At 58.6% G+C, this 26,404-nt stretch overlaps 1 protein-coding gene across 9 annotated transcripts in view; it reads left to right on the top strand.

Annotated features, from left to right (window-relative positions):
* Nucleotides 1–25,409, top strand: part of ZFPM1 (zinc finger protein, FOG family member 1) — a 72,455-nt gene extending 47,046 nt beyond the window's left edge. For 5 of the 9 annotated variants that reach the window (XM_059667096.1, XM_059667095.1, XM_059667092.1 and 2 more), the window contains 7 exons: nt 7,666–7,799; nt 17,194–17,296; nt 19,065–19,274; nt 22,437–22,670; nt 22,922–23,017; nt 23,110–23,256; nt 23,394–25,409. In XM_059667096.1, the coding sequence (XP_059523079.1) occupies nt 7,666–7,799; nt 17,194–17,296; nt 19,065–19,274; nt 22,437–22,670; nt 22,922–23,017; nt 23,110–23,256; nt 23,394–25,186 (2,717 nt within the window). In that variant the 3' untranslated portion in view covers nt 25,187–25,409. The remainder of the gene's footprint in view (nt 1–7,665; nt 7,800–17,193; nt 17,297–19,064; nt 19,275–22,436; nt 22,671–22,921; nt 23,018–23,109; nt 23,257–23,393) is intronic. The other 4 variants (XM_059667093.1, XM_059667090.1, XM_059667089.1 and 1 more) reach the window with 3 other exon arrangements.
* Nucleotides 25,410–26,404: the final 995 nt, after the last annotated feature.

Genomic DNA, 26,404 nt, shown 5'->3' with positions numbered 1-26,404 from the left:
GAGGGCCCACTGCCTGGGTTAGGGTCATGTATTTGGGGTCAGAAGGATCTGGGCTTAATTGACTGTCTGTGCTACTTGCTGGTCATATGAGCTTGGACAATCCCTCAACCTCCCCAAGCCTCACTTCCTTGGGCTGGCAGAGAGCAGGAGAAAGAGACCCCACTGCTTTTCACCAAAAGCTCTTTTAGCTATGTCCTCTCAACACGGTGTCCCCATAATTCATAGATGGGAACTGGAGGTCTTCAGATGGGGCAGGATCTATCCATAGGTGCTGTGGCCACTGGTGACAGAGCCAGGGCTGAAATCAAGCTCTGCTCCATTTTGTTTCCTGATGTGACATTCAGGCGGGCTGGCTGTCGACCTATATAGCTCTGGGTCTGCAGGTCCTGAGGCCCCAGGCTGGGTGGGCATGACAGCCTTTTTGTGCCCTGGAAGGTATGAAAAGGTCAGCAGTCCCAGCTGGGAGTCTTGCTACTGCCACAAGCCTGGAGAAACCAGCCCAAATGGGAAATGCTGCATAGCTCCTGCAGATGTGCAGGCCTAAGGGAGAACTGGCAGCAAGGGTGGGCCTTTTGGGAACAGCTGGCTGTCCATAGTGCACTGTGACCTCACCCCACAGCCCTCCTCATGCCCCAGGGCAAGGATCTGTCTCAGCCTTTCCCAGCTCCACATGGGAACCCTGAGCCAGGCTCCGCCTCCTCTGGGCCTTGTTGCCCCATCTTTAAATGGGAAGCAAGAACAGGGGCCAACAGGATGAGGCCCAGCTGGTGGGATATTCCAAGAAGCTGATGGGGATTAGCCTTCCTCTGCCATTTCTGCCCAGGCCCAGATTTGCCCCCTTCCAGCCAGGTCATACAGGAGGGTCACACGTGAGCAGGGCCACAGCATCCATGCAGAACAAACCTTCCCCTCCCAGTGGGCACAGAGCATAAGGGAAGAGAGCCTGGCCAAGAATATGCAGGGACTGCAGGTTGGCTCATTGGACCCCACTGCCTGCTTGCAGGCTGTGCTTCTGTGAATGCTCATCGAGCACTGACTATGCAGGCCCCGTTGTTCATGTACCATATTCATTATGTCATTTTACCCTGCAATTAAGGTGCTCTTCTACCTATTTCACACAAGAGGAAACGGTGCCGGGAGGGGAGTGACCTGTCCGCTGGGAGATGGTAGTAGCAGGATACAAACACAGGTTCTAGAACAGTGGCTCTCAACCTTCCTAATGCCGCGACCCTTTAATACAGTTCCTCATGTTGTGATGACCCCCAACCATAAAATTATTTTCATTTCTACTTCATAACTGTAATTTTGCTACTGTAAACAATATGTAATTATATATGTGTTTTCCGATGGTCTTAGGCAAGCAACCCCTGTGAAAGGGTCGTTCGACCTCCAAAGGGGTCGCGACCCACAGGTTGAGAACCACTGTTCTAGAACTAAGGTCAATTGCTAACGCTGCAGAGAAGACAGACACTAGATGGTGATGGCCACATGGGGCTGGAGGAGGAGCCACTCAGCCTCCACTCTTTGTCCTTCTTTCTGTCCTTCTAGGGCTTCAGCTACCGTCCAGCTCATGGCTTTCCCGGCCAGGAGGGTTGAATTGAGGACAGAAAAGGGGCTGGATTTTAGAGCTGGTGACCTTGGACAAGTCACATCACCCTCAGTAAAATGGACACAGTCCCCAGTGTTCCAGATCATGGGGGGCGGGGGAATTGAGGTGTGTCTGTAGTGGGCGGTGCGAGGTGCAGAGCAGGTGTGTGAGCGAACAGGTCTGCAGGACATATCATTGCCAGAGAGCTTGTGCCAGCCAATAGAGGAGACAGCCATAATCTGCTGTGTGACCTTAACGAGTCTCTTGCCCTCTCTGGGTCTGGTTTCCATGTTGGTACAGGATGTGTTGGAAACACACACTCTCAGGGCCCACACAATCTCCAAGCCAGCCCCACTCTGGGCCCACACCCAGGAAACTTTTAGAACCCCATCAGGAAGGCAGGGGGCCTGCTTACCCTGGAATTTCCCCCCTTCTTGCCCTCTCCCTCCCTCTCTCCCTCTTGCTCCTTTTTCTCTCTCTTTTCTATGACTTTTATCAAAGGCAAACAGCATGATCCCTGAGATAGGGCCGCTCCCCAGCAAAGCCAGGGCCAGCTGGCCCACAGGAGCCACAGGGCGAGGCCGGGTGGGAGTGATGGGGCTGATTAGATAAGTGGGTGCTGGCAGTGACCCCAAAGTGAGCACTCACATGCTGATCCCACAGCCCACCATTCAGGGCGGAGAATGTCCAATGGTTGGACTCTGTGCTCTGGAGTCCACCAGCCATTAGCATAAAGGAGGAGCCAGCCAGCAGGTACAGGAGGCAGCAGCCCCCAAGCTCATGGACACTCCAGCAAGCCTACAGAGCCACCCCAAGTCAGAGTTGCACACCAGCCTGCCAAGGCCTTTGCTCAGAGAAACTGAGGCCTGGGAGGCTGGGCACAGGGGGCTCTGAAGCCAGAAGTTCCAAGTTGGAGCCCTGGATCTTCTGTCAGAAAGGAGCTCAGGCTGGTCTGGGCGGGTACCTGCTGTGCAACTCTGAGGGAGTTGCTCAGGTTCTCTGGGCCTCCTTGGCAGGATGAGGTGGGAAGAGTGGAACCTTCTCACTGGCTTCTTATTCATGGTGTTGAGGGAGGTCACCACCGGCTCCAGGGTGGGCAGAGTTGGGGGCAAGGCTGAGAGCAGCAGCTCAGCGGCCGTCCTGGGCTGGGCCTCAGGGCGCCTGGGATCCCAGGGGAGGAAAGCAGTGCTGTCCACATCTATTAACATGTCGACCTCTACTTACACAGCCGCCAGCCCAGCAGGTAAACTGAGGCTCAGCAAGGGGTGAGCAGAGGCAGGCCCTGGCCCCAGCCTGTTGATTCCAGCCCCGAGTCTCTCACTCAGCCACTCCCTCCACCCGGCTCCCAGAAGTGGGCCCTGACCTGGCCTGGGTGGCAACACTCAGCCCTGCTCCCTTCACTATCCCCTTAGGCTGCCATTGGAGGGTTTGGAGACCTAAATAGACGTGTAAATCATATAAATACGCAAAAACTGAATTTTCTCTTCTGGTTCCTCACAGATGCTTGGGGGTGAAATTGAATCCTGTGCTGCATGTTTGTTCTGGAAATAACATGTGTGGGGTTGTTTGCCAGAATAAATTAGTCTTTGTCCTGATGCTGTGCCTATAGTGATAGCCTGACCCCATGGGGGTGGGGGAGCCACCCAGGCAGCAGGGCCTGCCCCACCGCCCTGAGGAGGCCATCTGCAAATGGAAAAACTGAGGACAGAGCAGGAAGCCAGCCACTGGACAAGAGAGCTCAGAGTTGGCCCACTGTACCCCCCACCTCCTCTCCAACAGCCTCCCTATCCTGTTTTCTCTATCCCCTGCTTCGGCCCAGAAAAGGGTATTGAGGCCTCACCATGACCATGGCTGGGCTCTAACTCAAATCCCACCTATTTACTGTGTACCTTCTTTGTCCTTGCCCCAGGTGCCCACCTGGGGTTTTGTGACTGAGTAAGCACTAAGCCATGAGTCCAGAGACCTGGGTTCGTCACCCACTTTAGCCTGAGCTCGCAGTGTGGCTTGGGTGCTCCTGGGCCTCCCTGGGCCCTGGGTTTCCTATCAGTGTGGTTGAGAACTGGCCATCTGCACGGCTACCACTGTCTGGGTCCTCCAGCTCTTACCGAGGCTGTTTAAAAATAACTGCATCTTCCTGCCTGTCACTCTCCCTGTCAGCTGTCACCCCTAGCTCCGCATCCCCACCCCTGAGCCCCTTGCCCTCACTAATTTCTGCTTCCACTCATTCTCAGCCTTGAACTGAGCCCTCACGAGATACCCAGTCTGCCAGGAGTAAGTGGTCCCCGCCCACCCCCACTTTTCTGATGCAATTTTAGTTCTGGTTGGGAAGGTGCTAACTGGGCTTTGACACTTCCTTGACCCTGTTTGCCATGGGAGGGTTTGGGCAGGAACTGGAAGCTGGAAATAGGTTATCTGAGCAGACAGGTGTTGAAGATCACTAGGGTCACCGTGGACAGCTGCACAGGCTGTACGCTGCACAAGAGTCCCGGGTAAGCTGGGGCTTAAATCCAGCCATGTTCTCCACACCAAGCCGGGCACCTGCCATGGCCCTGCATCCACCCTCAGGGGGCGCCTGAAATGGCTTCCCCTGGATCAGGGAGGTGGGTTGTCATATGACCATTGCCAATCCCCAGCCCAAGTCCCTCAGTCCTCCGGCCTCTCCACCTTTCCCAGGCCTTGACCAGCCCCCAGCAAGCCCTGGCTCGTGGGTTCTGTCCCCAGGCCTGCAGAACAGCCGCCTTTATCAGGAGCCAGCCCTCTCTGGCAATGCATGATACCCAGGAGATGGAGCCACTGCCGTGGGGAGCCGCTGTTATCTGGGAGGCTTGGCCCGCCAGCCGTGGGGCTCCGATTAGGGAGCATGGCCGTTTGCCTGTGGGTGCCTGTGTGGGCAGGTGGGGGGCAAGCCAGAGCCAAGGCTCCAGAAAGGGACCTGTGGGTCCCCACAGGTATGACAAGCAGGGGCAGACTGGGAGGTATGGGGCTGCCCCGCTCTTTCTGTTGCTCAGGGAGTGAGTGACCTGAGCCAGCTGCCTTCCTCCCACTCCGTGTCCCCATGTCTTGGCCCACACATGGGAAGACTGAGTTGAATTCTGATTCCTCCTCCCACGGGAAGGTGGGCACCAGCCCCAGATGGAAGGTGTGGTCTCCTCTTGGGGTTCCAACAAGGCCAGGAATGACTCCTACCAACATTCTGCACACAGAAAAGAAAATATGTGAAAACAGGGCATCATGGCCACTGTGCCCGTCCTGTCTATGGCCCCAGCAGGAGAACTAGTGCCCGGAGGAGCAAGTGGGCAACCCTGTTAAGAGGTCCAAGTGCGGGCCAACCCCTGTGTGGCTTATTGCGTATCTGGTTGTCAGGACAGGGGTAAGCCATTGCATTAGGATTCTGGATGCTTCCCTCTGGATCCCACTGCCCTAAGTGGGCAGTGCACAGACTCAGCCCATGGTTGGCTCCCTACGGACAAACGCATGGATGGACAAAAGAGTGCCCAGTGAGCTCATCTCTAGACCGCCTCTTCATTCCCCCATCTCTCCCTCACTCACCCACCCAGGCATCCTAGGTGGGTTGGCGGAAGGCTCAGACCCTTGTGGGAAGGCCACAAAGTGACAGAGCCACCCACTGCCCCCCCTCGTTGCGGGGCAGATAAAGGGGCGCCGGCCTCCGCGGCCTCGCCCTGGTCTCCTGCCATCTTATCTGCCCTGGGGAAGACAAGGACCCAGTTAGAACGTTTTAGCCAGGCCTCCTGGCATATTTACACGTTATCTCTGCCATTAGGCCGGCAGTTATCTGATAATCGGGCCCATTAAGGCCACAGCCTGCCCAATCGGGGCTCCAGGAAGTGGGGCCGCCACAGCAGCGCTTGTTCGGGGACCAGGCCAGGCCACGTGAGGCCTTCGTGGGCCCAGGCAGCCTGTATGGCACCTGAGGCCTAAGGTGGCCTGGCCTTCTGAGCAGAGGTTGTGCAGCCTACGGAGGCGAGGCTGCCATCTGAGGGCATGGCCACCACCATGCCCTTGTCCGATGAGGACTGAGGCAGGGACGGGGGTAAATGCAGGTGTGATTCTCCCAGGGCAGAATTTGTACAGCTGATACATTTGTACCTTGGTGGCTTAAAACATCAGAAATTTATTCTCTCACAGTTCTGGAGCCAGAAATCCCAAATCCAGGTGTTAACAGGGCCTCGCTCCCTCTAGAGCAGCGGTTCTCAACCTGTGGGTCGCGACCCCTTTGGCAGTCGAACGACCCTTTCACGAGGGTCGCCTAAGACCATACTGCATATCAGATATTTACATTACGATTCATAACAGTAGCAAAATTACAGTTACGAAGTAGCAACGAAAATAATTTTATGGTTGGGTCACAACATGAAGAACTGTATTTAAAGCGCCAGAAGGTTGAGAACCACTGCTCTAGGGGCTCCAGGGGAGGGTCCTTCTTGCTTCTCCCAGCTCCTGGAGCCCAGGCGCAGCTTCCTCCTGGCCACATCACTCCATCTCTGCCTGTCTTCACACCGTCTTTTTCCTCGAGTCTCTCTTCTGTGTCTTTTTCCTGTGTCTCTTATAAGAACAGTACAGGCCTGGTGCACAAAATTCGTGCAAGAGTAGGCCTTCCTTCCCCCAGCAGCCAGCACCGGCTTCCCTCTGCCACCGGGGACCCAGCCTTCCCTCCAGCCACTGGCAGGCACCCGGGTCCCACCCTCGCAGCCCCGGCTTTGTCTGGAAGGACGTCCGGTCTAATTAGCATATTATGCTTTGATTATTATAGATTCTTCATGGATTTAGGGCCTATTGGATGATCCATAATGGTCTCATCTTGAGATCCTAACTCGATTATATCTACAAAGACCTTTTTCTAAGTAGGTTCCGGTGGAAATATCTCTTGGGGGCCACCATTCATTCTACCACACAGGTCATATGGAACGTGTGGCAAGCCTGGGCTGAACCTGGGAGCCTGAGTGTAGACCCTGTCCAAATCCAAGTTCCCACCCGTGTTAATGACCATTGTAGGGCCTCACAGCTGAGGTCCATCTGTCTGTGGAAACGTAATGGAATCCTGGCTCTACAGTGGATGCCACTCCTTTAGCCATGCTATGGAGTCATGGCCAACGCCACACAAGCTGGCAGAGCCCAGAGAGCGTGGCTCTTCTCATGGCACAGGGAACCTCAGGCCCCTGAGAGCCTTACAGCCTCAGCTAGGAGACAGGCCATGAGAGAGGCCATGGCTAGCCAAGGACCTCAGCAAGAGCCAGGGTCCGGATTTTCCAGAGAGTGCACGATGGTGTGGGAGCAGCACATTCTGGGGTCACCTCTCATCATCAGGGAGTAAATGGAACTGACCTCAGCACCACCCAGGTGCAGATTCTGGCTTTGCTGAGGCCCTGGCTGTGTGCCTCCAATGCCCCACAGCCACTGTGCTAAGCATGCTAGGTGGTTTAACTCATTCAATCCTCGTACCACCCAAGGAGGTAGGAAGTACTGGGGATCCCATCTTATAGATGAGGAAACCGAGACCCAGCATTTCCACAAGCCAGCTGTGCAGATTCGGGGATTCAGCCCATGGGAAGGGGCTGGGAGGACAGTGCGATGGGATGGCAGTGGGTCTCATCATCATCATCCTCTGCTCTGTGCCCATCCCAGTGTAGACAGCAGGGGTGGCTTGGCTCCATGCATGCATCCTGGGTGCATTGCCAATGCCACCCTGGGCTGCATGAGGGTCACAGATGTTCCTGATACAGTGGCTCTAGTTCCAAGGCCACACATGTCGCTGACAGAGCAGCCGTACACCCCAAGCAATGCACCTGCCTGCTCAAATCCAGCTGAAGGCACCCCTCATTGTCCTCTCTCTGCAGCCCATTGTCTTCAGGAAAGGTCTTGCCCCTGAAGCAGGCACCAGCCAACATCCCTGTAACTCAGGCCTAGCCCACAGGGCAGTACTCCCTCCTCTGCCCTGCAGCCCCCTGACTGCTTCTGGAGGGCTGAGGCTGCAGAGGTAGGCTGGACCTGGGCAGGCAGCAGGGCTGGGCGGTCACCATGGCTGGCGCTCCTCACACCTCTGATGTCTCTCCCCACAGACGAGCTGGAGCAGGTCCTGCAAGATGGGCAGAGGTGTGTGCGGGCTCGACGCAGCCTTGCTGAGGGCCTATCCTGGGGCCCATTCCACGGGAGCATCCAGAGCAGAGCCTCATCCCCCAGGCAGGCAGAACCGGTAAGGAGCCCTAACCACGGCTAGCCCACCCTCTGGCCATAGGGCAGCAGCCAGGGAAGCATCCCACCCAGAGCACAGGCCCCTTAGACCCCCTGAGCCAGTCCGGAAGCTCCCACCACTTCATGTGAAATACATCAGAAGATGTGGGTGTTGGGGCCAGGAGGGCTTCCTGGGGAGTTGAGAGACCAGAGCCCCCAAGGGACCTTGGGTGATGCAGGGAGGGCTTCCTGAAGGAAGGGTTTTTAAGGGCCCCTTCATGGATGAGTAAAGGTGGTGAGGCAGAGAAGGAGAAGGGCTTTCAAGAGGAGGAAGCAACAAGGAGCCAAGTGGTAGGGCTGGACCCTGTGTGTGGCCGTGTGGCTGGGAGGAAGCCAGGGACCTCCCCTAGGACTTTATGGGCAGGGGCCCTCCTGGTGGTAAGCCAAGTGGTTTTCTGGGCACTTGGGGACAACTGCAGCAGGAAGCAAGAGATTCATTCTGGTTTTGTCCCTGTGGGTCCTTCTGAGGACAAGGAGAGGGCATCTGTGGTGCCTGAGTGTCACAGCACCTTTTCAGCACTTGCTAATCTCCCTCTTTAACTAAAAATCCCCGCCTGGGCAGCACCCTCCCCCTCGATGAGAAAAGCACCAGGGTAGCTGGGCAGGGCAAAGGAGAAGTGATCCACAAGTGCCTATCACAGGGCAGGGCTCAGTGGGCACTAGAGCCAGCAGCCCTGCAGCCGGGATGATCCTCTTGTCCTCTGGCCCCAAGCAAGGAGGAAACAGCGGAAACTCCAGGATGGATTTTGACTTTGTGGAAGGGGCCTGATTGGGCTCCACAGTGGGATGGAGCCTATGGTGTTTAGAGCAGTCTCTGGAGGCAGTGAGCTTCCTGTCACTGGAGGCATTCAAGCAGCAGTTGACTCTTCAGAGGTTAGACTGCTGGGAGGCAGTTAATAGTTGGAAGGAGGAGGGGGTGGGCTGGGAGCTCTGTGGCTGTGGTCTCTGAACTCTCAGAGTGTAAAGAAAACCTGTGAGCAGCGACAGGACAAAGGCAGGGTGGCTGAGGGCTTGGGGTCTCAGCATGTTCTGAGTGGAGTCTGCACCCATCTCCTGTGCTCCCTCCTGGGGATAATCAGCCCCTTCCCAGGTGGACAGGTGTGTGTTCCAAACTCTCCGCCCACACGGTGCTGTGTGCCCATGCTTACACACAACACCTCCTTTCCTCCCCCTCCCACCCTGTGAGGCAGGACTGCTGCCCCTCCCTGTTCTACAGACGGGGAAACGGGTGAAGTGACTTGCCAAAGCCATCCAAATCAAACAGCAGAGGGAGAATTGGAACCAATGTCTGCCCAACCCCAGGGACCCCTGCAGGCTCCATAAGGACAGGGCTGAGGAGTCCCGAGACGCCGCCCTCCCCTCCCACCTGCAGCTCCTCTCTGGAAGTTTTGTCCTCCTGGGGCCTGGGGCACAGGTCAGCCTGGGGAGACTTGGCACGAGGCGGGAAACGCTCTCCAGGCAGAGATAATGTCCGAGGGGAGTGAGGGTGCGAGCACCGGAGAAGCCAGCAACCTTTGAGGCTCTTGCGGAGGAGCCCAGGGAGGAAGGGGCCTCGCCTGCTCTTCCCTGCAGCTTTATCTCCCGCAGAATTAAATCCCTGATTAACCCTTATCTCCCCAGGAGGCGCTATCTCTGCCTTGGCGCCGAGTGTCCAGACGCAACGTACAAGATGATTGATTTCTTAAAGATACGAGAGCCTTTCTGATACTTCATTTATTGTCTAAATATTTTTGCTAACGTTTCAGTGGGCCCCTTATCGAGCTCAGCTGATGGGTCCCAGTTCTCTCCCCCAAGCACCTCCTGCCCCAATCATCCTATCAGCCGCCTGGCGGTATTCACTCTTTCAAGAGGGGGGAGGAGGAGGGGCGCCGAAGGGGTGTATTGGCCCTTTCCTGCTGGGGGTGCAGGCTGGAGAGGGGATAAGGTGGCCGGACTCTGGGAGTGGGAGCTTTAGGAAGGACACAGAGGGCACAGAGCCTGGCGGGGGATTAAAAGTTGGTTCTGGCACCAACCTGCTGTGTTAACTCAGGCAGGTCCTTCCCTGATCCAGCAGCAGTTTCCACTGTTGAAAACGAGGGCTTGGAGGCCCAGCCAGCTCTAAAATTTGCAGTCAGTACAAGAGAAATGTTCAGGATGGATGGTGGATGGATGGGTGGATGAGTGGATGGTGGATGGATGGGTAGATAAATGCATGACAGATAGGGGGATGAGAGCATGAGTTTGTGTGTGTGGGGGGGGGGCGGTTGGGGGTTAATGGGGGGGATGAGGACACATTTGTAATACCTTAACTAATAATAAAAAAAAAATTTAAAAAAATGCATGACAGATAGATGGATGGGTGGATGAATGAATGAATGAATGAATGAATGGGCAAATGAATGAACAAACTTTCACCCCCAGCTTGGTCCACACTTGCTTGGCCCATCTGTGTCCAGGGCTCACCCACTTTAGCCATAAGACCATCACAACATCAGTGAGACCTGGGAGGGACCCCATGGCGGCCAAGCAGGGCAACAGGTTCACTGGGGAAAGACCCTGCCTGAGAGGTTGAAGTGGGACCCCCTGGGCCCTGACCTACCATGTGGCCCCAGGTGTCTTTGCCCCCGATCAGTGTAGAGGGTGGGCCTCCTTGGTCCTTCACCTGGAGATGGAGGTGGAGGTGGGGCTGGGGCCCTTGGCTCTGAGCAGCTTTCCATGCAGGAAGCCTCGAAGGCTGGCATCAGGGGTCACTGCCATGGCAGAGCCAAACCTCACGACAGAGCAAGCTCTGGCCAGAAGCCTCGGGGGGAGGGGGGGCGGGCGCCGAGGCAGGGTGCCTGGGTACACTCCTGGTGGTGCCCCTCGCTCCCTCTTTGATTCTCATTTACATTTGTTTGTAATAGGGAAGAATGCCCCCTGCCCATCTCTGCACTGCTTTCCCCTGACGTCTGGGACACCCAACCTGGGCGTGGGGTGCTGTGAGCGCTTCACCCAGGTCAGGAGGCACTGCAAGCTGCCCTGCATCCTGCTTAGTGCACCTGCTGAAACGTTTCCCAGCATTCCACGTCAGGGCGGCTTCTTCCCCTCGCGCCAGGTGCTGCTGGCTGCAGCTGTCCAGCCTCCATGTTCCCACCTGGACATGTTGTGACACACCCTGACAGCAGGTGGTTCCGACCCACTAAGATCTGGGCACAGCAAGGCAGCACCGGAGCTGGCCTGCCGGCTATGCCTGCCCACATCCCTGCCCCACCACTGCCTCCTTACTTGCCAGCCCGTGGGCCTGTCCATGCCCCTGCTGCTTCCGGGGACCTCTTCCAGCCATCGCAGCCCATTGTCCTCTGCTCAGTATACCCAGCAGCCCATGGGACCTCACAGGAAATGCCCTGTGGCTCTGCTGCTCCCTTCCCCTTCCCACATTACTGAGGGGTAGCCTGGCCCAGACCTGGGGTGCCAACAGGTCACTAGGACCATGATGGTCAGGCCCTGGACGAGAGCTTTACCCTGGCACTGTTAACTCACCTTGGCCATGAGGCGGTTCAGAGAGGACCCCAGAATGTAAGAGTTTCCCGTGGCTGCTGTAACAAAGTGCCACAACCTGGTGTCTTAAGCGAATTATATTCTCTCCTAGTTCTGAGGCCAGTGGGTGGCAGGGCTGGTTTCTTCTGGGTGTCGGAGGAAGGATGCATTCCAGGCCTCTCCTCAGCTTCTGGTGGCTGCTGGTGGTCCTTGGGGTTCCTTGGCTCGGAGATGTATCAGTCCCACCTCTGCCTCTTCTCTCCCTGTCATTGGATTTGAGACCCACGTGGATAAACCAGGATGATTTCACCTGGCTTTCCTTAATTTAGTCACATCTGCCAAGACCCTTTTTCCAAACAAGGTCACATCTGGGCTCTGGGTGGACATATCTTTGGGGGCCACATCCAGCCGGCCCCACAGAGCCAGCAGTCAGCAGAGCGAGGGCCCAGCCAGGTTGGCCCCTGGCTCTGCATGGACAGGGCCGAGGGGATGCTCAGGTCTGGGCTTGGCTGGAATACCAGGGTAGGGAAGAGGGCATTGTGGGGTGTCCTGGAGATAAGCTCCAGACAGGAGACCTGCTGCTGGCTTTCCTAGGTCCCTGCCTCTCCATGCTTCAGCTTCCCTACCTGCAGTTGTGGGAGCTGGGAAAGTGCCACAGGGTATGGGAGGTGCTGTCGGCAAGAAGGGGCTCCAGCTACAGAGTCAACCCAGACTGGCCTGCAGGGAATCCAGGAGGAGGACTCAGCTGGTGTCAAAGACCCGGGACCCCTCCCACCACACCAGAAAGACTATTGTCCCCTCCCCTATTGTCTGCCTCCTCCAAGTCCCATTCCCACTGATGCCCACACAGTGCTCCTCCTCACCCCTCCAGGCCTCACCCCGCTGTCCTGGCTACAGCTGCCCATACCCAGCTCCTGCCCCACCAGGCCTCAGCCCTTCTCAGCCTTGTCCCGTTTCTCCAGCACTTTCTCTTCCAGCCTCCACAGCTTCTTTCTTGGTGGGCTTTCCACTCCAGCATCCTGCCGTGACATCAGGGACTGCATGTTCTGTTCATGGTGCCCCTGCACCTGGCACAAAGCATGCCCTCATTCATTTGGGACTATTTGCCGAAAGAATGAATGAATGAATGAATGAATGAATGAATGAAAGCTGCAGTGATTCAATGGAGGTCATGCATACCTGGGTTATAATCCTATGTGCAGAAGCCACCACCACCACCACCACCCCTCCCATGGCCTTGGGCGCCATTAACCTCTGTGGGCCTTAGTCTCCTCTCCTGTGAAATGGGTTCTTCACAGGGACTGGGGAGACAAAGGGGCCTGAGGACTGAAAGGCCATTGCCTCTGGCAAGGTGAGCTGGGGACGTGGGCGGGGCTTCTTAGGATGGGCTGACGGACTGAAGACTGAGTTGGGGGGGGGGGCCCAGTCAGAGCCCACCCTGGCCTGCCCCAGTTCTGCCCTCTCAGGAACCTGCCTGTGGTAACCGGGGGGAGGGCCAGTGGCCCCGCTGACCTTCTGCAGGGCTGTCTGCTCCCTGTGCCAGGCCACCCTCCCCCAGAACAGGGCCCCCACCTCACCCTCCATGCGGCTTCATGAGAAGCACTGCGAGGTTTGGGAACAGCCTCAGATAAAGTTGTCACAGCGGATGCGGCGGAGATAGGGTTTCTGATGGTTATCGGTGGGCACAGAATCCAGACACTGACCTCTTTGTTGGGGAAACAAGGAGTGTTCTCAGATGCACCCAGAGAATTTAAAGTGGCCGCCCGTTATCCTGGGGCTGGGTGGGGCCGCCCTGGAGCCAGGAGGGAGGAACGGGGGCAACCCTGCGGGGCTGTAGGCAGGGCAGGCAGGGCTTCTCGCTGGCTCCTGGCGGGGCTGAGAGCGAGCTAGACCCAGACTGGGCACCAAGCCTGGGGGCACCCATGGAGGAAAAACAGCTGGTGGTACACACGACTGTTAGTTTTGGCTGGAGGGCCAGGGGAGGTTGTGACTAGTCCCCTCCAAGCTTGCTCCCCCTGCCCACAAGGCAAGGCAGGCTAGGAAGGAGGCCTGTCTCTGCCCAGCGCCTTCATCACCAGAGAAAAGGGCTTCTGTTCCGAGGCTGCTCGAATTGGGGAGGATATAATAGGGAAAAAGGAAAGAAAATAAAGGGGCAGCCCCATGTTATGTCAGCCCCTCCACAGGGGGAGTGGACTGAAATTTGCCCCTTACCCGGGCCTCAGCGTGCTCCTGGGGGCAGGGAGGTGGCCTTCAGGCTGCAGCCAGCAGACATGGGGGTCCAGCTGCCTGGCACAGGGCTAGAGACTGGCTCAGGGCTGGCTGGGGGGTGGGATAAGGGCAGGCAGGGCAAGGCCATGCTACACTCTCCAAGAGCCAGGGGTCCCTGCACGCCTAGGAGCCAAGTGCCACTCAGGTGTTTGTGCCCCACCCTTTTCCAGCCTTCCCCATTTAAGTGAGGGACCAGCCCACCTTGGTGTTAAGGGCTGAGGGAATGTGGGGGTGAAAGTCAGTCATAAAGCTCTGGATCTCCTGACCCATCTCCTCCTGGGAGTCAGGTGTAGGGTCTGGGACAGTGCCCCCTTTAGGCCCCTGCATTCCCTCCCTCCTCACTTGCCCTCACAGATAGGGGCTGTCACCTAGCCCAGCCAGGGCACCCACCAAGCGCAGGTGCTCAGTACCCACTGGGACACAGAGATGGGCTGCTCTGGGCGGAAGGCACAATGCTGGCCGGGGACATGGCACCACTGCTGTCCGTCCGTCAGCTTAGAACGTACATGGAAAATTAGGGGTTCTGCAGCGTCAGCAAAGCTGAGCGCGGGGGTTTTTATCATGCTGCGAACACGCGCTCCTGAGAGTGATAAGCATTAAACCGACCGGGAGGCTGTCAGTCTCAGTGTGAGGGTTTAGAAATATTGGGACGAATAATTAGATTTCATATCGTTACCGCAGCACCCATCGGAGGATCAGGCAGATTAATTTTTTTTCACCCTCCTCTACTCATTAATATTCATTAGAGACTCAAGGAGACCCAGCCTCTGTCTTGCTGCTGGTTCACCCACCGCTGTGCCAGCACCCCCCATCCATTCTACTTTGCCCTAGGCCTGACCCCCTGCTGTAGCCCCAGTGGACGTCCCAGCCAACAGGGACCCCTAGCTGGCACCCAGCTCCCACCCCTGCTCTTCAGTGTCAGAATCACCAGGTGTCAAAAGGAGGGAGCTGCTTGCCACCAGCCTGCCTGAAAGCAGGCTCGTTGGTGGAGATGCCCACCCCAAGTTGACATTTAGCAATTGCTGGGCCGGTGCCCCAGTGGACACCAGGCTCCTGGCCCCAGAGGCCCAGCTCCTATTTGGTGTGTCCTATTGGCCAACAGGAATGCAAAAGCAAGGGTGTTGGTGGTAGGGGCTTGTTTGCCATGTGCGGGTCACATACCAGACAGGTGCTGTTCCAAAGGAGGGCTTCACACAGATTGCTTCTTCCCAATGCCCTAGGGCCGTGGTTGGCAAACTCACTAGTCAACAGAGCCAAATATCAACAGTACAACGATTGAAATTTCTTTTGAGAGCCAAGTTTTTTAAACTTAAACTATATAGGTAGGTACATTGTTATTAACTTAATTAGGGTACTCCTAAGGCGTAGGAAGAGCCACACTCAAGGGGCCAAAGAGCCACATGTGGCTCTCGAGCCGCAGTTTGCTGACCACGGCCCTAGGGGAAACTGAGTCACAGAGTCATGAATGAGACATGCCCTGCAGGCAGGTGGCAGGGCAAGGATGGGTCCAGAGAGAGCAAGAAGACTCAGGCCACAGTTCCGATCAGGAGGGGCATCACCCATTTGCAGAGAGATGCCAAGACCCAGGGAGGGCTTCGTGGTACTGGGACAGGTGGAGCTCTCCCTGACCCACTGGCCAGCTGTTCTCTGCCCACCTGTTCCATGACCAGGGTGCTCTGACCTGGCTGGGAGTTCTTACCGGGAGTGTCCGGCACACCGGCCTGATCTCACAGGGTCCCTGAGTCTGCCACAGGGTGGGGACAAGATGCAGAGGTAGTCAAAGGGGCGATGCCCTGCCCAAGGTCACAGTGGGAAGGTCAAGCCTGGACTGGATCCCAATGCCCAGCTCTGGAGCCCCTGGGTCCCCACAGCCAAAGCCCAGGAGGGTGGCGTGGGCTCAGACCTGGCGTGGAGGTGTCCGAATCCATCAGAAGACATCCCACACACCATGTCCTGCCCAGGACATCCCACCATGGCAGCATCCCCACCAACTGCCATGTGCACAAAACCACTGCCATTTAGGTGGCAGCATTTTCAGGTGACAGCAAGTGACACTGATTCTTTAGTTAAAGCTCCTGATGCTCAGACCTTTCTAAGTAAAAGGCATTTATTTGCATAAAACAGAAAGTACCCAAATGTGGACGTGTGACATAACTTTCCATATGGGACTCAGCTGCTAAGCTTGGGGACCTCCAGGAAGAGGATCTCAGAACCGGGGTCCAGTGCTGGGGCTGAGGTCCAAGAGGCAGCAGCGGTCACATCCACGTCTTTTTTTTTTTTTTTAATATATATTCTATTGATTTTTTACAGAGAGGAAGGAAGAGGGAGAGTTTGAAACATCGATGAGAGAGAAACATCGATCAGCTGCCTCCTGCACACCTCCTACTGGGGATGTGCCACAACCAAGGTACATGCCCTTGACCGGAATCAAACCTGGGACCTTTCAGTCCGCCCGCTGATGCTCTATCCACTGAGCCAAACCGGTTAGGGCTCACCCCCACGTCTTCAGGCAAAAAGGGCCACGGTTCTGTCCTGCCCACCAGCCCGCCATGGGTCTGCACCCCAACCCCATGTGTAACCAAGAGCTGGGCCACAGAGTGGGCTGCAGGCGGCCGATCCCCGGCCGGCCGTTTCCAGGCACAGGCTGCACTGGGACAGGGGACACGTGTTTCCTCTCCTTAGCTGGGCTCCGGAAATCAGGCCACCCCCTCCGAAGCCCCGCGGACAGCAGCCTTGAGAGCCTAATCCAGAACTCTTTCCTTCCAGATACTGCAAAAGCCAGCTTGCAGACCCAGCCGGGAGGGAGAACACTGCTGGGCAAGAGGCTGGCGTGACCTGCCCCCCCTCCCCCTTCCTTAAGCCTCTCTGTCCTCCCTGTGAGACGGGAGAAGGATGCGGCCTGCTCTCCAGGCTGGCCCAAGGCTGGGTGGGCAAGGGGCTGTTCTCGGGAGCCATGTGGAGGGGGCCAGGGATTGAGCCAGGCTCAGCATGGGGACACTGTACTACTTGGGGACCTCGGTGAGTGGCTGGGCCCAGGAAGGTGTTCTTTGAGTGTCTGCCATGTTCTGGCCCAGGATGGTCTGAACAAAAGTGGGCCTACCCTGCCCCGCAATGGGTAGGGAGCCCCACTGTCTGGGAGGACACAGAAGCCCCTTTCCTGGGGGCCTGCCATCTCCTCAGGACCAATCTCTGCCTCTCCCCCTCGAGGCCCTGGGGGCCCGTGTGGGAGGAGCCTATGCCTGGTGCAACCCCATGCACCCCGTGGATTTCGCGAAAACCCAGCAGCCTGCTAAGATGGGGTGGGGTGGTAAGGAGAGAACACAGGTCTGTGAGTGAATTCCCTCTGTCACTGGCTGGCTGTGTGACCTTGGATATGTTGCTTGATCTCTCTGGACCTCAGTTTCCAAGAGAACCCAGCTCCTGAGCTCTGAAAGGTGTCACTAGCACAGCATTTGACAGGGAATCGGCCCACAGCCTGTCCAGCCAACCTATCAGGTGGTCTCTTGGGCTTCCCCGCGTGTGCCCCGTGGAGAGCCCCTAGCTGGGCTCTTCCCATTCTCTGTCCGTGCTGACCCCTCCTTTCTGCCCCCCAGAGCCCGGCCCTGACCCTGCTGCTGGAGGACGAAGCCTGCTGGCTGAGGACACTGCCCCGGGCCCTGACGGAGGCTGAGGCCAATGTGGAGATCCACAGGAAGGGTTGGTATCTGGCGCTTCCCTCTCTGCCTTCCGGAAGGTGGAGGTCCTCTCCCAGGGCCGGCTCTTAAAGGGAAACCAGCCTGCTCTGGGCCAGGCCAAGGGACTGGCCAACACACCCCTAGCACCCGATTAATGCCCATCTGGGGTCGCACAGATGTCTGCCCTGGAATGGGGGAGCAGGGTCTCAGGAAGCCAGGACCGCTCTCAGGGCCTCTGGGATACCTCCAGGGCAGCGGAGAAGCCAAGGCCAGGGACCCGGAAACAGGTGCCAACTGGACCTGCCTGTGCATTTTGGCCACTCCTACCTCCCTGCACCTTCTGGAGGGAGGGTCCCTGGAGGCAGAGCCTGGTGGGGAGGAGGGAGAACAAGATGGGGGGCCTTGCCCCCCTCACCTTCTCAATTCAGAATCCAGGCCAGGCAGATGCAGGGGCTACCATCTCCATCACCACAGCCCTGCTGCCCTGAGTGGTCTTATTCCTGAGGAAGGTGTGGCATGGCTTCCAGTGTGTGAGGGTCAGGGTGGTGTGGACCCTCCCCCCCCCCCCCCATTACAGGTGAGGCTCAGGCCCCAGGGGAGGATGTGGAGACATCCTCGTGATTTCTACAGACCGGAGGGCTGTTTGCCATGTGACCAGCCAGGAGGGCTGTGCACCTACTGACCGCAGGAAACATACCTCATTCCCCATTTTGCTAAAATGTTCTGGGGGGTGTCACCCTCACCACCACCTCCTGAGCACACAACACATTTGGCTGAATACCCAGTGGAGGCAGAGCTCCACCCTGAGGGTGGCTTTGATTTCCAGACAGAGCCAAAGGCCACTGGAGATAAGCAACAGTCCTGTGACCAGCTCCTCGGCCCAGCCCCTACCCACCTGGGGGCTGCCAGGGCCTGGCAGGGGTACAGAACGGATGCTGGGCTCAGCCTCTGGGGACTTGGGCTTTCCATCCTGCCCTGCAGTCAACCATGCACCTGGTCCCAACGCTTCACCCTCTGTACCTCAGTTTCCCCATCCACAGGGGGCAGGGAACGCTGGTCCCTCCTCCCCACCAAGGGGTACTCCAAGGACCCAGAAAGCAGCTAGCGGAGAGGGCTGGGTCTTGGCAGTGAGTAGTCAGCCATGAGATTAAACACCCAGCCAGGAGGTGGGTCAGTTAGCACTACTTGGCCCACCCTTCTTCCTAGCCTGGTCAGCAGGGCTCCGGCCACCTGTGTCTGTCCAGGCAGGACAAGGGTCCTTGCAGCTAGTAGCCTTGTGCTGGACACTGGAGGTGGATTATTGGGCAGCTCGCCAGGGTCCTGTTGGATAAGGCTGCCCCCTGCAGGCCACCTTGAGAACAGTGCACCAGCAGAGTTGAATGGAGCAGGCTTGCCAGTCCAGGGCCTGGCCCAGTGGCTACCAGGCGCTCTGCCACCTGTCCTCCATGCCACCCCTCTCCTGGAAAACAGAGAAGCTCTGCTGGCTCCCTCAATTTCCACTCAGTGGGTTCAGCTCAGGGCAAGGAAGCCCAAGGAAGGCTAGGGTGGGCCTGGGGACCTCCCAGCTGCCCCACAGATGCAGGACGACTTGCGGAAACCAACCAGCCACAGCTGTGCACCAGGCCTGGTCACTCCCTAACTGTGGCCTTGGCTCCATCCCCCATCCTGGGCTTCAAAACTCTGGTCTCTCAGATGAGGTGCTCGAGAAGATAAGAGGGGAGGCTTTGCAGAGCTGCTGTGGTGGGCCTGGAGCTGCTGGTCCTCCCATCACCGTGCCCTTACCCCTGCAGATGGAGCCCTCTGGTGCAGGCTCACCAAGCCAGTGCCAGCAGGGGGACTGCTGAGCGTGCTCCTCGCAGCCGAGCCCCACAGCACCCCCAACCACCCTGTGAAGAAGGAGCCTGCAGAGCCCGAGGGCCTGGCTCCCTCACACACTGACATCCAGCTCCTGCCCCAGCAAGCCGGCATGGCATCCATCCTGGCCACAGCAGTCATCAACAGTGAGTACCACCCTCGGGCCACCCCAGGGGCATGGGAGGACCAGCACAGTCCCCAGGCGCAGGGCTGCAGGTGGTACTGAGGAGCTCAAGATCTACAAGATCTGTGACCACTGGATCGGAGCAGAGGAGGAAGTGTGCTGCAGGAGACATGCACGGGGAACTTGAAAGAGGGGTTCCAGGAGGGGGAGGGGTTCCAGGCTGCAGCCAGCTCATGAGAGCAACAAGGTTGGCTCATGAATAGTGATGGGGCAGCCCTGAGCCGGCTGCAGGGAGGCAGGGCAGCAGTGAGCAACTAGCTAGGGCACAGAGGCAGCAGGGTCCCCAGGGCCCGGGTCATACACTGGAAAGATCCAGTAAACAAGCACAAACCTGAGCCCGTGCCTCCCTCTTTGGAGCAGAGCAGGTTTCTGTTTCTCAGCCTCTGCTGGCATGTGGGCCACCCCTGGCCCTGTCCACTAAACACTGGTACTGCCCTCCTTCTCAGCACACACTAAGCCTCCGAGAGTTGTTGTGAGAGTTAAGTGGGATTCACACATTCCACAAATACTTGTTTAACATCCACAACGAACCAAGGGGTGTAGGCACCAGGATCGCCGAGGCAGGGCGCTGGCCAACCCTGAAAGGACCAATACACCAGAGAGGTGACCTTACTTGGAGGTGGTGGCAGCAGTGGAGGGTACGTCCTAGGAAAGAAAGCAATGACGTGGTCAGACAGTAGCAGGGCTACTTTATTGGGGTGCCTGGGAAAGTGGCTCGGACATGAGAGCAGTCAGGTTTGGACCTGCATACCGGGAACGAGCAGCTGAGTGGTCACCCACCAAGACCCAGGAGGTGGTCACTGTGGTTGGAGCCAGGCAGTGTGGCAAGCACAAACTGGGCAAAACTGAGGGTGGTTCCAGGCAAGAATGGGATTTCTTCTCAGAGCAAGGAGACCGCCCTAGAGGCTTTAAACAACAAAGGGTGTGATCCAATCTGGTTTTAAAATCACCCTGGCTGCTGGGTGGTAACTGTGAGGTTGCAAAATTGTAAGAGGAAGCTTTTTGAGCAAGTCAAAGGACATTTGATGCAAGTGGATGCAGCTAAGGCATAGCCTGATGGGACATTGGAGCCCACAGGGACCAGCCGGCTAGTTGGGTGGGTGAGGAGGCGGCAGCAATCAGGAGGCCAGGAACTTCGGTGTGGCTGGCTCGGTGGATGTTGGTCTGCACCTTTGCTGGCGGGAGAGTCAGTGAGGAGAGCTCTGCTGAGCATCCTGACCTCTAGATGGCTGGGAAACATGTGCTGGGGCTCAGGGCACGTTCAGAGCTCCACAAACTCCCTGGGGAGCCCTGGGGCAGGATGAGACTCCCAGGGAGAGACAGGGCCTGTGGACACTAGAGTTGCGGGGGGTGGGGGGGGGGTCTGCCGAGGAAGGTGGTATCTGCTGTGTCCAATTGTTTTTGTTTTTTTAATTATTGATTTTGAGAGAGAGGAAGGGGGAGAATCGATTTATTGTTCCACTTATTTATGCATTCATTGGTTGATTTTTGTATGTGCCCTGACCAGGGATTGAACCCACAACACTGGCTTATGGCTCTAACCAACAGAGCTGGCCAGGGCCCGTTTAATTCTTGAGACTCCACCACTCTGGGAAGTTTCCTCACCTGTTAAGTGGGGATAATGGCAATACCAGCTCGAGGTGTTTGTGCAAGTTACTTGGGCTGTGCCCACCCAGGACTTGACCATTGGTCAGCCCACCTGTGGTCAGCCCTGGGTCGCTGTGGCTTGAGATGGCCACCAATGCTCTGACCCCTCTCTTGACTCTGAGGCCAGCAGCACAGTCCCCAGCATTGACCTTGCAAATACATTTTTTAAAAAACACCGGTGGCCTCAGGTTCCCATTTCAGGTCAAGGCCTCAGCTGATACAGAACAGAGCTGCCTTGAGCCCCCAAATAAAAGGGAACTTGAAAAGCAGAGTAAACACAGTAGAAAGGGAACAGAACCAGAAAAACTGCAAGTAGGGGGCACGAGGGTGGCCACTCGCCCAGACAGGTACTAAATTCCTTAAGAGAAGTGGAGAAAATGGGAAACCTGTGCAATAGTTATGGACCCAGGACAAACATCGGAGAAGCCAGGCTGAGAAACACATCCTAACCTGCAGAAGTAGAAACCAGATGATAAGGAACCCCAGGGCCCTTCATCCCTCCTCTAAATCAAGGTGCAGAACAAGCCCTCCCCTGACCATCTTCAGCCAAGAGGCAGCTGGCCACAGAGCGGGGGCAGACAAACAGAACATTCCTTTAAATTCTGCTATAAAAACACACTGAGAACCAGAGAACGGGTGAAGCAGCCATCAGAGAAATCTCCACCTGCTGGAAACGTCAGCCCTGCGATCCAAACTCCTATAAACTGAAAAATTAAAGGCAGCTTATTTGTCGTAAATTTGGTGGATTCAACTGTGACCATTCAGTCAGTACCTGATGTGGAACCATCCACCTGTATGGGGGGGTAACACAGGGACAGAAAGGGCTCCTCTTCCTTGCAGCTCCTGGCTTCACCTCCTGCCCACCCCTACCCCAGAAGCCACCCAGAGCCATGTTCAACTCTCATCCTGGTGCCTGAGTGCAGGGGATTCGTGCACCTGGTCCCTGTGTGCCTGGCCACTCACACACCTGTTCACATGCACACACGTTTCATCCTCCACAAGCACCAGGGTCCACACCATCCCTCACAGCCACCTTACCAGCACAAATGCACCGGCACACGCTTGCCTACCTTCCTCACCTGTACATGGTCACCCCCACTGAATAACTGACACAACCACGTCCTGGACCCGTCTCACTCCTGCAGGTGTCCACTAGCATGCCCATGCTCCTCCCCATGAACACCCCATGAGGCCACAGCATCTCCTTATGGGGCTCACTGTTGGAAGGCAGCCTGGAGGGCATCCTGGAAACCCATAGAGAGGGCACCCCGGGTTATAAAAGGACAGATAATAAAGGGCAGCTGTGATGGGAGGAGGAAGACCAGGTCACAAACCTACTGCTTAAAGCAGGAAGACGCCAGAGGCAGCCAGGGCAGAGCCCTCACGTTGCAGAGTTCACTGCCTGGCCCTGGGTTGCAGGCGGCCCCTCTTGCTTCCGGAATGTCCCCTCAGGCTTCACCCACCTCTTGCCCCACAGAAGATGTCTTCCCCTGCAAGGACTGCGGCATCTGGTACCGCAGTGAGCGGAACCTGCAAGCTCACCTCCTGTACTACTGTGCCAGCCGCCAGAGTGCCGGCTCCCCTGCCACAGCCGCCGCTGACGAGAAGCCCAAGGAGCCATACCCCAACGAGCGTGTCTGCCCCTTCCCTCAGTGCCGCAAAAGCTGCCCCAGTGCCAGCTCCCTGGAGATCCACATGCGCAGCCACAGCGGTGAGGCTCCACGCCCCCTCAGGACCCCCGCCTGCTTGCTGATAGCGTGCCCACTGCGCCCAGGCGACAGATGCGCCTGTGTGGTCCTCCCGCCATACCACACAGCCTCCCACAGCTCCCAGGGCATGAGGCCCCTCTGTGGCTGTCTGGATGGTCAGCTCGGGGCTGGGCCCGGGCCGGGGTCCTGGGAGGCTTGAAGAGCTCTCCACACACAGCCCATGTCAGGCCCCTCACTGGGCCCTGTGTTCCAGGCGAGCGCCCCTTCGTGTGTCTCATCTGCCTGTCGGCCTTCACCACCAAGGCCAACTGCGAGCGGCACCTCAAGGTGCACACAGACACACAGAGCGGTAAGCAGGCTGGGAAGGGGGCAGGAGGCCGGTCAGGGGGTGTCTGTGGAGCCCACTGGCTCCAGGGTCCTGACACCACAGACCATCTGCAGGTGTCTGCCACAGCTGTGGCTTCATCTCCACCACAAGGGACATCCTCTACAGCCACCTGGTAACCAACCACATGGTCTGCCAGCCAGGCTCCAAGGCTGAGATCTACTCGCCAGGGGTCGGGCACCCCTCGGCCAAGCTCCCCCCAGGTGAGCCCCAGGGGACCCCTCTGAGGGCTGGGAGGGGGCTAGTCCATGAGACACGAGAGGGTCAATTCGGTCTTGGCCCTCGACCACCTCTGCCCAGCCCAGCCCAGCTCTCCCTTCCCACCCTGCCCCTTCCTCAGGTCTGGCCCAGGCAGGTCCTGCTCCAGCCCTGAAGTCTGGCCCCTGGGGTCTCCCTGCAGACAGTCTACCGGGCTTTCAGCAGCTCACTGCCCTGCACGGCCCCCTGGCCTCCTCCGACCTGGGCCTGGGGTCCACCTCATCACCAGGACTGGACAGGAAAGCCCTGGGCGAGGCCACCAATGGAGAGGCCAGAACGGCCCCCCAGAACGGGGGCAGCAGCGAGCCCCCAGCAGCGCCCAGGAGCATCAAGGTGGAGGCGGCCGAGGAGCCCGAGGCGGAGCCAGGGCCCCCAGCCCCTTCGTCGCGGACGCCCTCACCACCCAGCTCCGCTCCCGCCCGGGTCAAGGCTGAGCTGCCCAGCCCCACGCCCGGCTCCAGCCCAGGCCCTGGTGCGCTCTTCCTGCCACAATTCCCCGCCGCGCCCCCAGCCTCGGAGATCCTGGCCAAGATGTCCGAGCTGGTGCACAGCAGGCTGCAGGTGGGGGTGGGCGCGGGGGCGCCGGCCGGCCTACTGGCGGGGGCCCCCAAAGGCGCTACGTGCTTTGAGTGCGACATCACCTTCAACAACGTCAGCAACTTCTACGTGCACAAGCGCCTCTACTGCTCCGGCCGCCGCGCGCCAGACGACGTGGCCCCCGCCCGCCGGCCCAAGGCGCCCCCCACCCCGGTGCGCGCGCTCCCTGCCCCGCCGCCCGCTGAACCCGACACGCCAAGTTCGTCGCCAGGCCCGGGGGCGCGCGAGGACCCGGCGGGGGGCGCGACCACGCCCGACGCAGAGACCGGCGGCGGCGGCGGCCGGGGCAGTGACGGCAGCCCGAGCCCGGGCAGCGGGGCGGACGAGGACGACGACCCCCGGCGGACGCTGTGCGAGGCCTGCAACATTCGCTTCAGCCGCCATGAGACCTACATGGTGCACAAGCGCTACTACTGCGCCTCGCGCCACGACCCGCCACCGCGACGGCCCGCGCCCGCCGCGCCCCCCGGAACCCCTGGAATCCCCGCACCCGCGCTGCCGCCCATGCGCACGCGCAGGCGCCGGAAGCTCTACGAGCGGCAGGCGGCCAGCCCCGCCCCCGGAGCCCCAGGCCCCGCCCCGCCCGCGCCAGCCCCGGCTCCCGAGCCTTCCGCTTCGCCCTCGCCGCGGCCCGGAAGCGGAAACGGGCCGGACCCAGCGGAGGGCCCCATCGACCTGAGCAAAAAGCCGCGGCGCCAGGCCGCCGCCGCTCCCGTGCCCGGCCCCACGCCCGTGCTGCCCGCGCTGGCCGACTACCACGAGTGCACGGCCTGCCGCGTGAGCTTCCACAGCCTCGAGGCCTACCTGGCGCACAAGAAGTTCTCGTGTCCCGCCGCGCCGCGGCGCCCGCGCGCCCCCGAGGACCCCGCCGTCGTGTGCCCCTACTGCCCCCCGAACGGCCTGGTTCACGGGGACCTCGTCGAGCACTTGCGCCTGGCGCACGGCCTGCTGCTGGGCAAGCCCCTGACTGGCCCGGGCCCGGGCGCAGAGGCCCGGACGCCCTCCCCCGCTGCCCCCCGCGATGGCCTGAACGGCCAGGAGCCACCCACCGGCCCTCCAGACGGCAGCCCCCGGCCCGGCCCGCCCTCAGCCCCGCCGACGCCTCCTTCCCACTCGGACAAGGGCGTCCAGACCCCCAGCAAGGGGACGCCGGCCTCCCTGCCCAACGGCAACCACAGGTACTGCCGCCTGTGCAACATCAAGTTCAGCAGCCTGTCCACCTTCATCGCCCACAAGAAGTATTACTGTTCCTCGCACGCCGCCGAGCACGTGAAGTGACCGGCGGCCACACTACAAGCTGGAAACCGCTTCACACGCCCGCTGCTCTCCGGGAGCCAGGGCCTGCCGCCCTGCCGCTCATAGAGACGGGATCACCCGCAGATCCCGGGTGGTGGAGACTCTGGCTCCTGGGAAACGCACCAAGCACAGGCCTCAGCAGAGGGGACTGCAGGTGGCAGCACCCGCCTGGATCCTTGGCACTTAATAAAGAAGTTCAGTTTGATGAGTGGAGTGATGAAGCAGCCTAGTTCTCTGCGCAGGGGCCCCGCAGGGTGGGGCGCACGCTGGCCAGCACCTTAGGCACCTTAGGCTGGGTGAACCAAGCACCCAGAGGCCCACCACACCAGTCCGGCATTCACACAGGCCCCTGCAGTCTGGCGTGACCAGGCCCCCTGCCAGAGTCACACGTTAGTGGTCCTGAGAGCTGGACCGAGCTCCAGGTCACTCTGATGCAACCACACACACAGAGAATTGCTACCCTGCCAGCTCTGTACCCACTTGGTGCGCAGGGTGAACTGGAACTTCTAGGCCCACTGCTGCCCCATCCCCTCCCCCGCAGGATCCAACCAGAAGCTCTGCTTTGGCCACCGGACACCAAAAAGAAAGGGCTTAATTAATCCTACCCAGCTGATAGTCTTCCCACCCTGGTTGTTCCAGGGACCTGGATGTCACCCATCTGGTCACAGGCCACCAAGGTTCGAGGGATGGGCATCTTGGGGAGGATGAGGCCCTGTTGTTACCAACGCTGGTGGGAGAGAAGGGGCAGTCAGTAGGCACCAAAGAAGAAGGTGGACAGGGGAGAGGACACCATGAACCCTGGACCAGGAGACCAAATCCTGAACTAGGTGTAGCACGGCTCCTGTGGCGGCTGCAGTGGGGGTGAGGAACGGGGTACCGCAGCCCCAGTCTGTCTGGTTCTGTGGGGGTTGCTTGTGCCATGGCTGAACTGGACAATATTAGGCCAACTCCAGTAGAGTCTAGTCATGCCCTTGCCATTTGGCATCAGGGTAACTGGGCCACCCTCCAGCCTGGTGTCCCTGCTAGAAAACACCATCAGCCCTTTCCAACTTTGCTTGAAGTAGCAAACACAGTTTCACTCAGCAGCCTACAGTGGATAAATGTGAACTCTGACCTTTGACCTTTCTCCATGTTCCTGCCACCCACCCAGACTCACTCTCCAGGCTCAAGGCCAATTTCCCTCCCACCCAGCCCCACAGA

Source organism: Myotis daubentonii, chromosome 15 (assembly GCF_963259705.1).
Source record: "Myotis daubentonii chromosome 15, mMyoDau2.1, whole genome shotgun sequence".
Taxonomy (NCBI): domain Eukaryota; kingdom Metazoa; phylum Chordata; class Mammalia; order Chiroptera; family Vespertilionidae; genus Myotis; species Myotis daubentonii.
The sequence above is the reverse complement of the archived record's forward strand: the minus strand, read 5'-3'. Positions and strand labels throughout refer to the sequence as shown.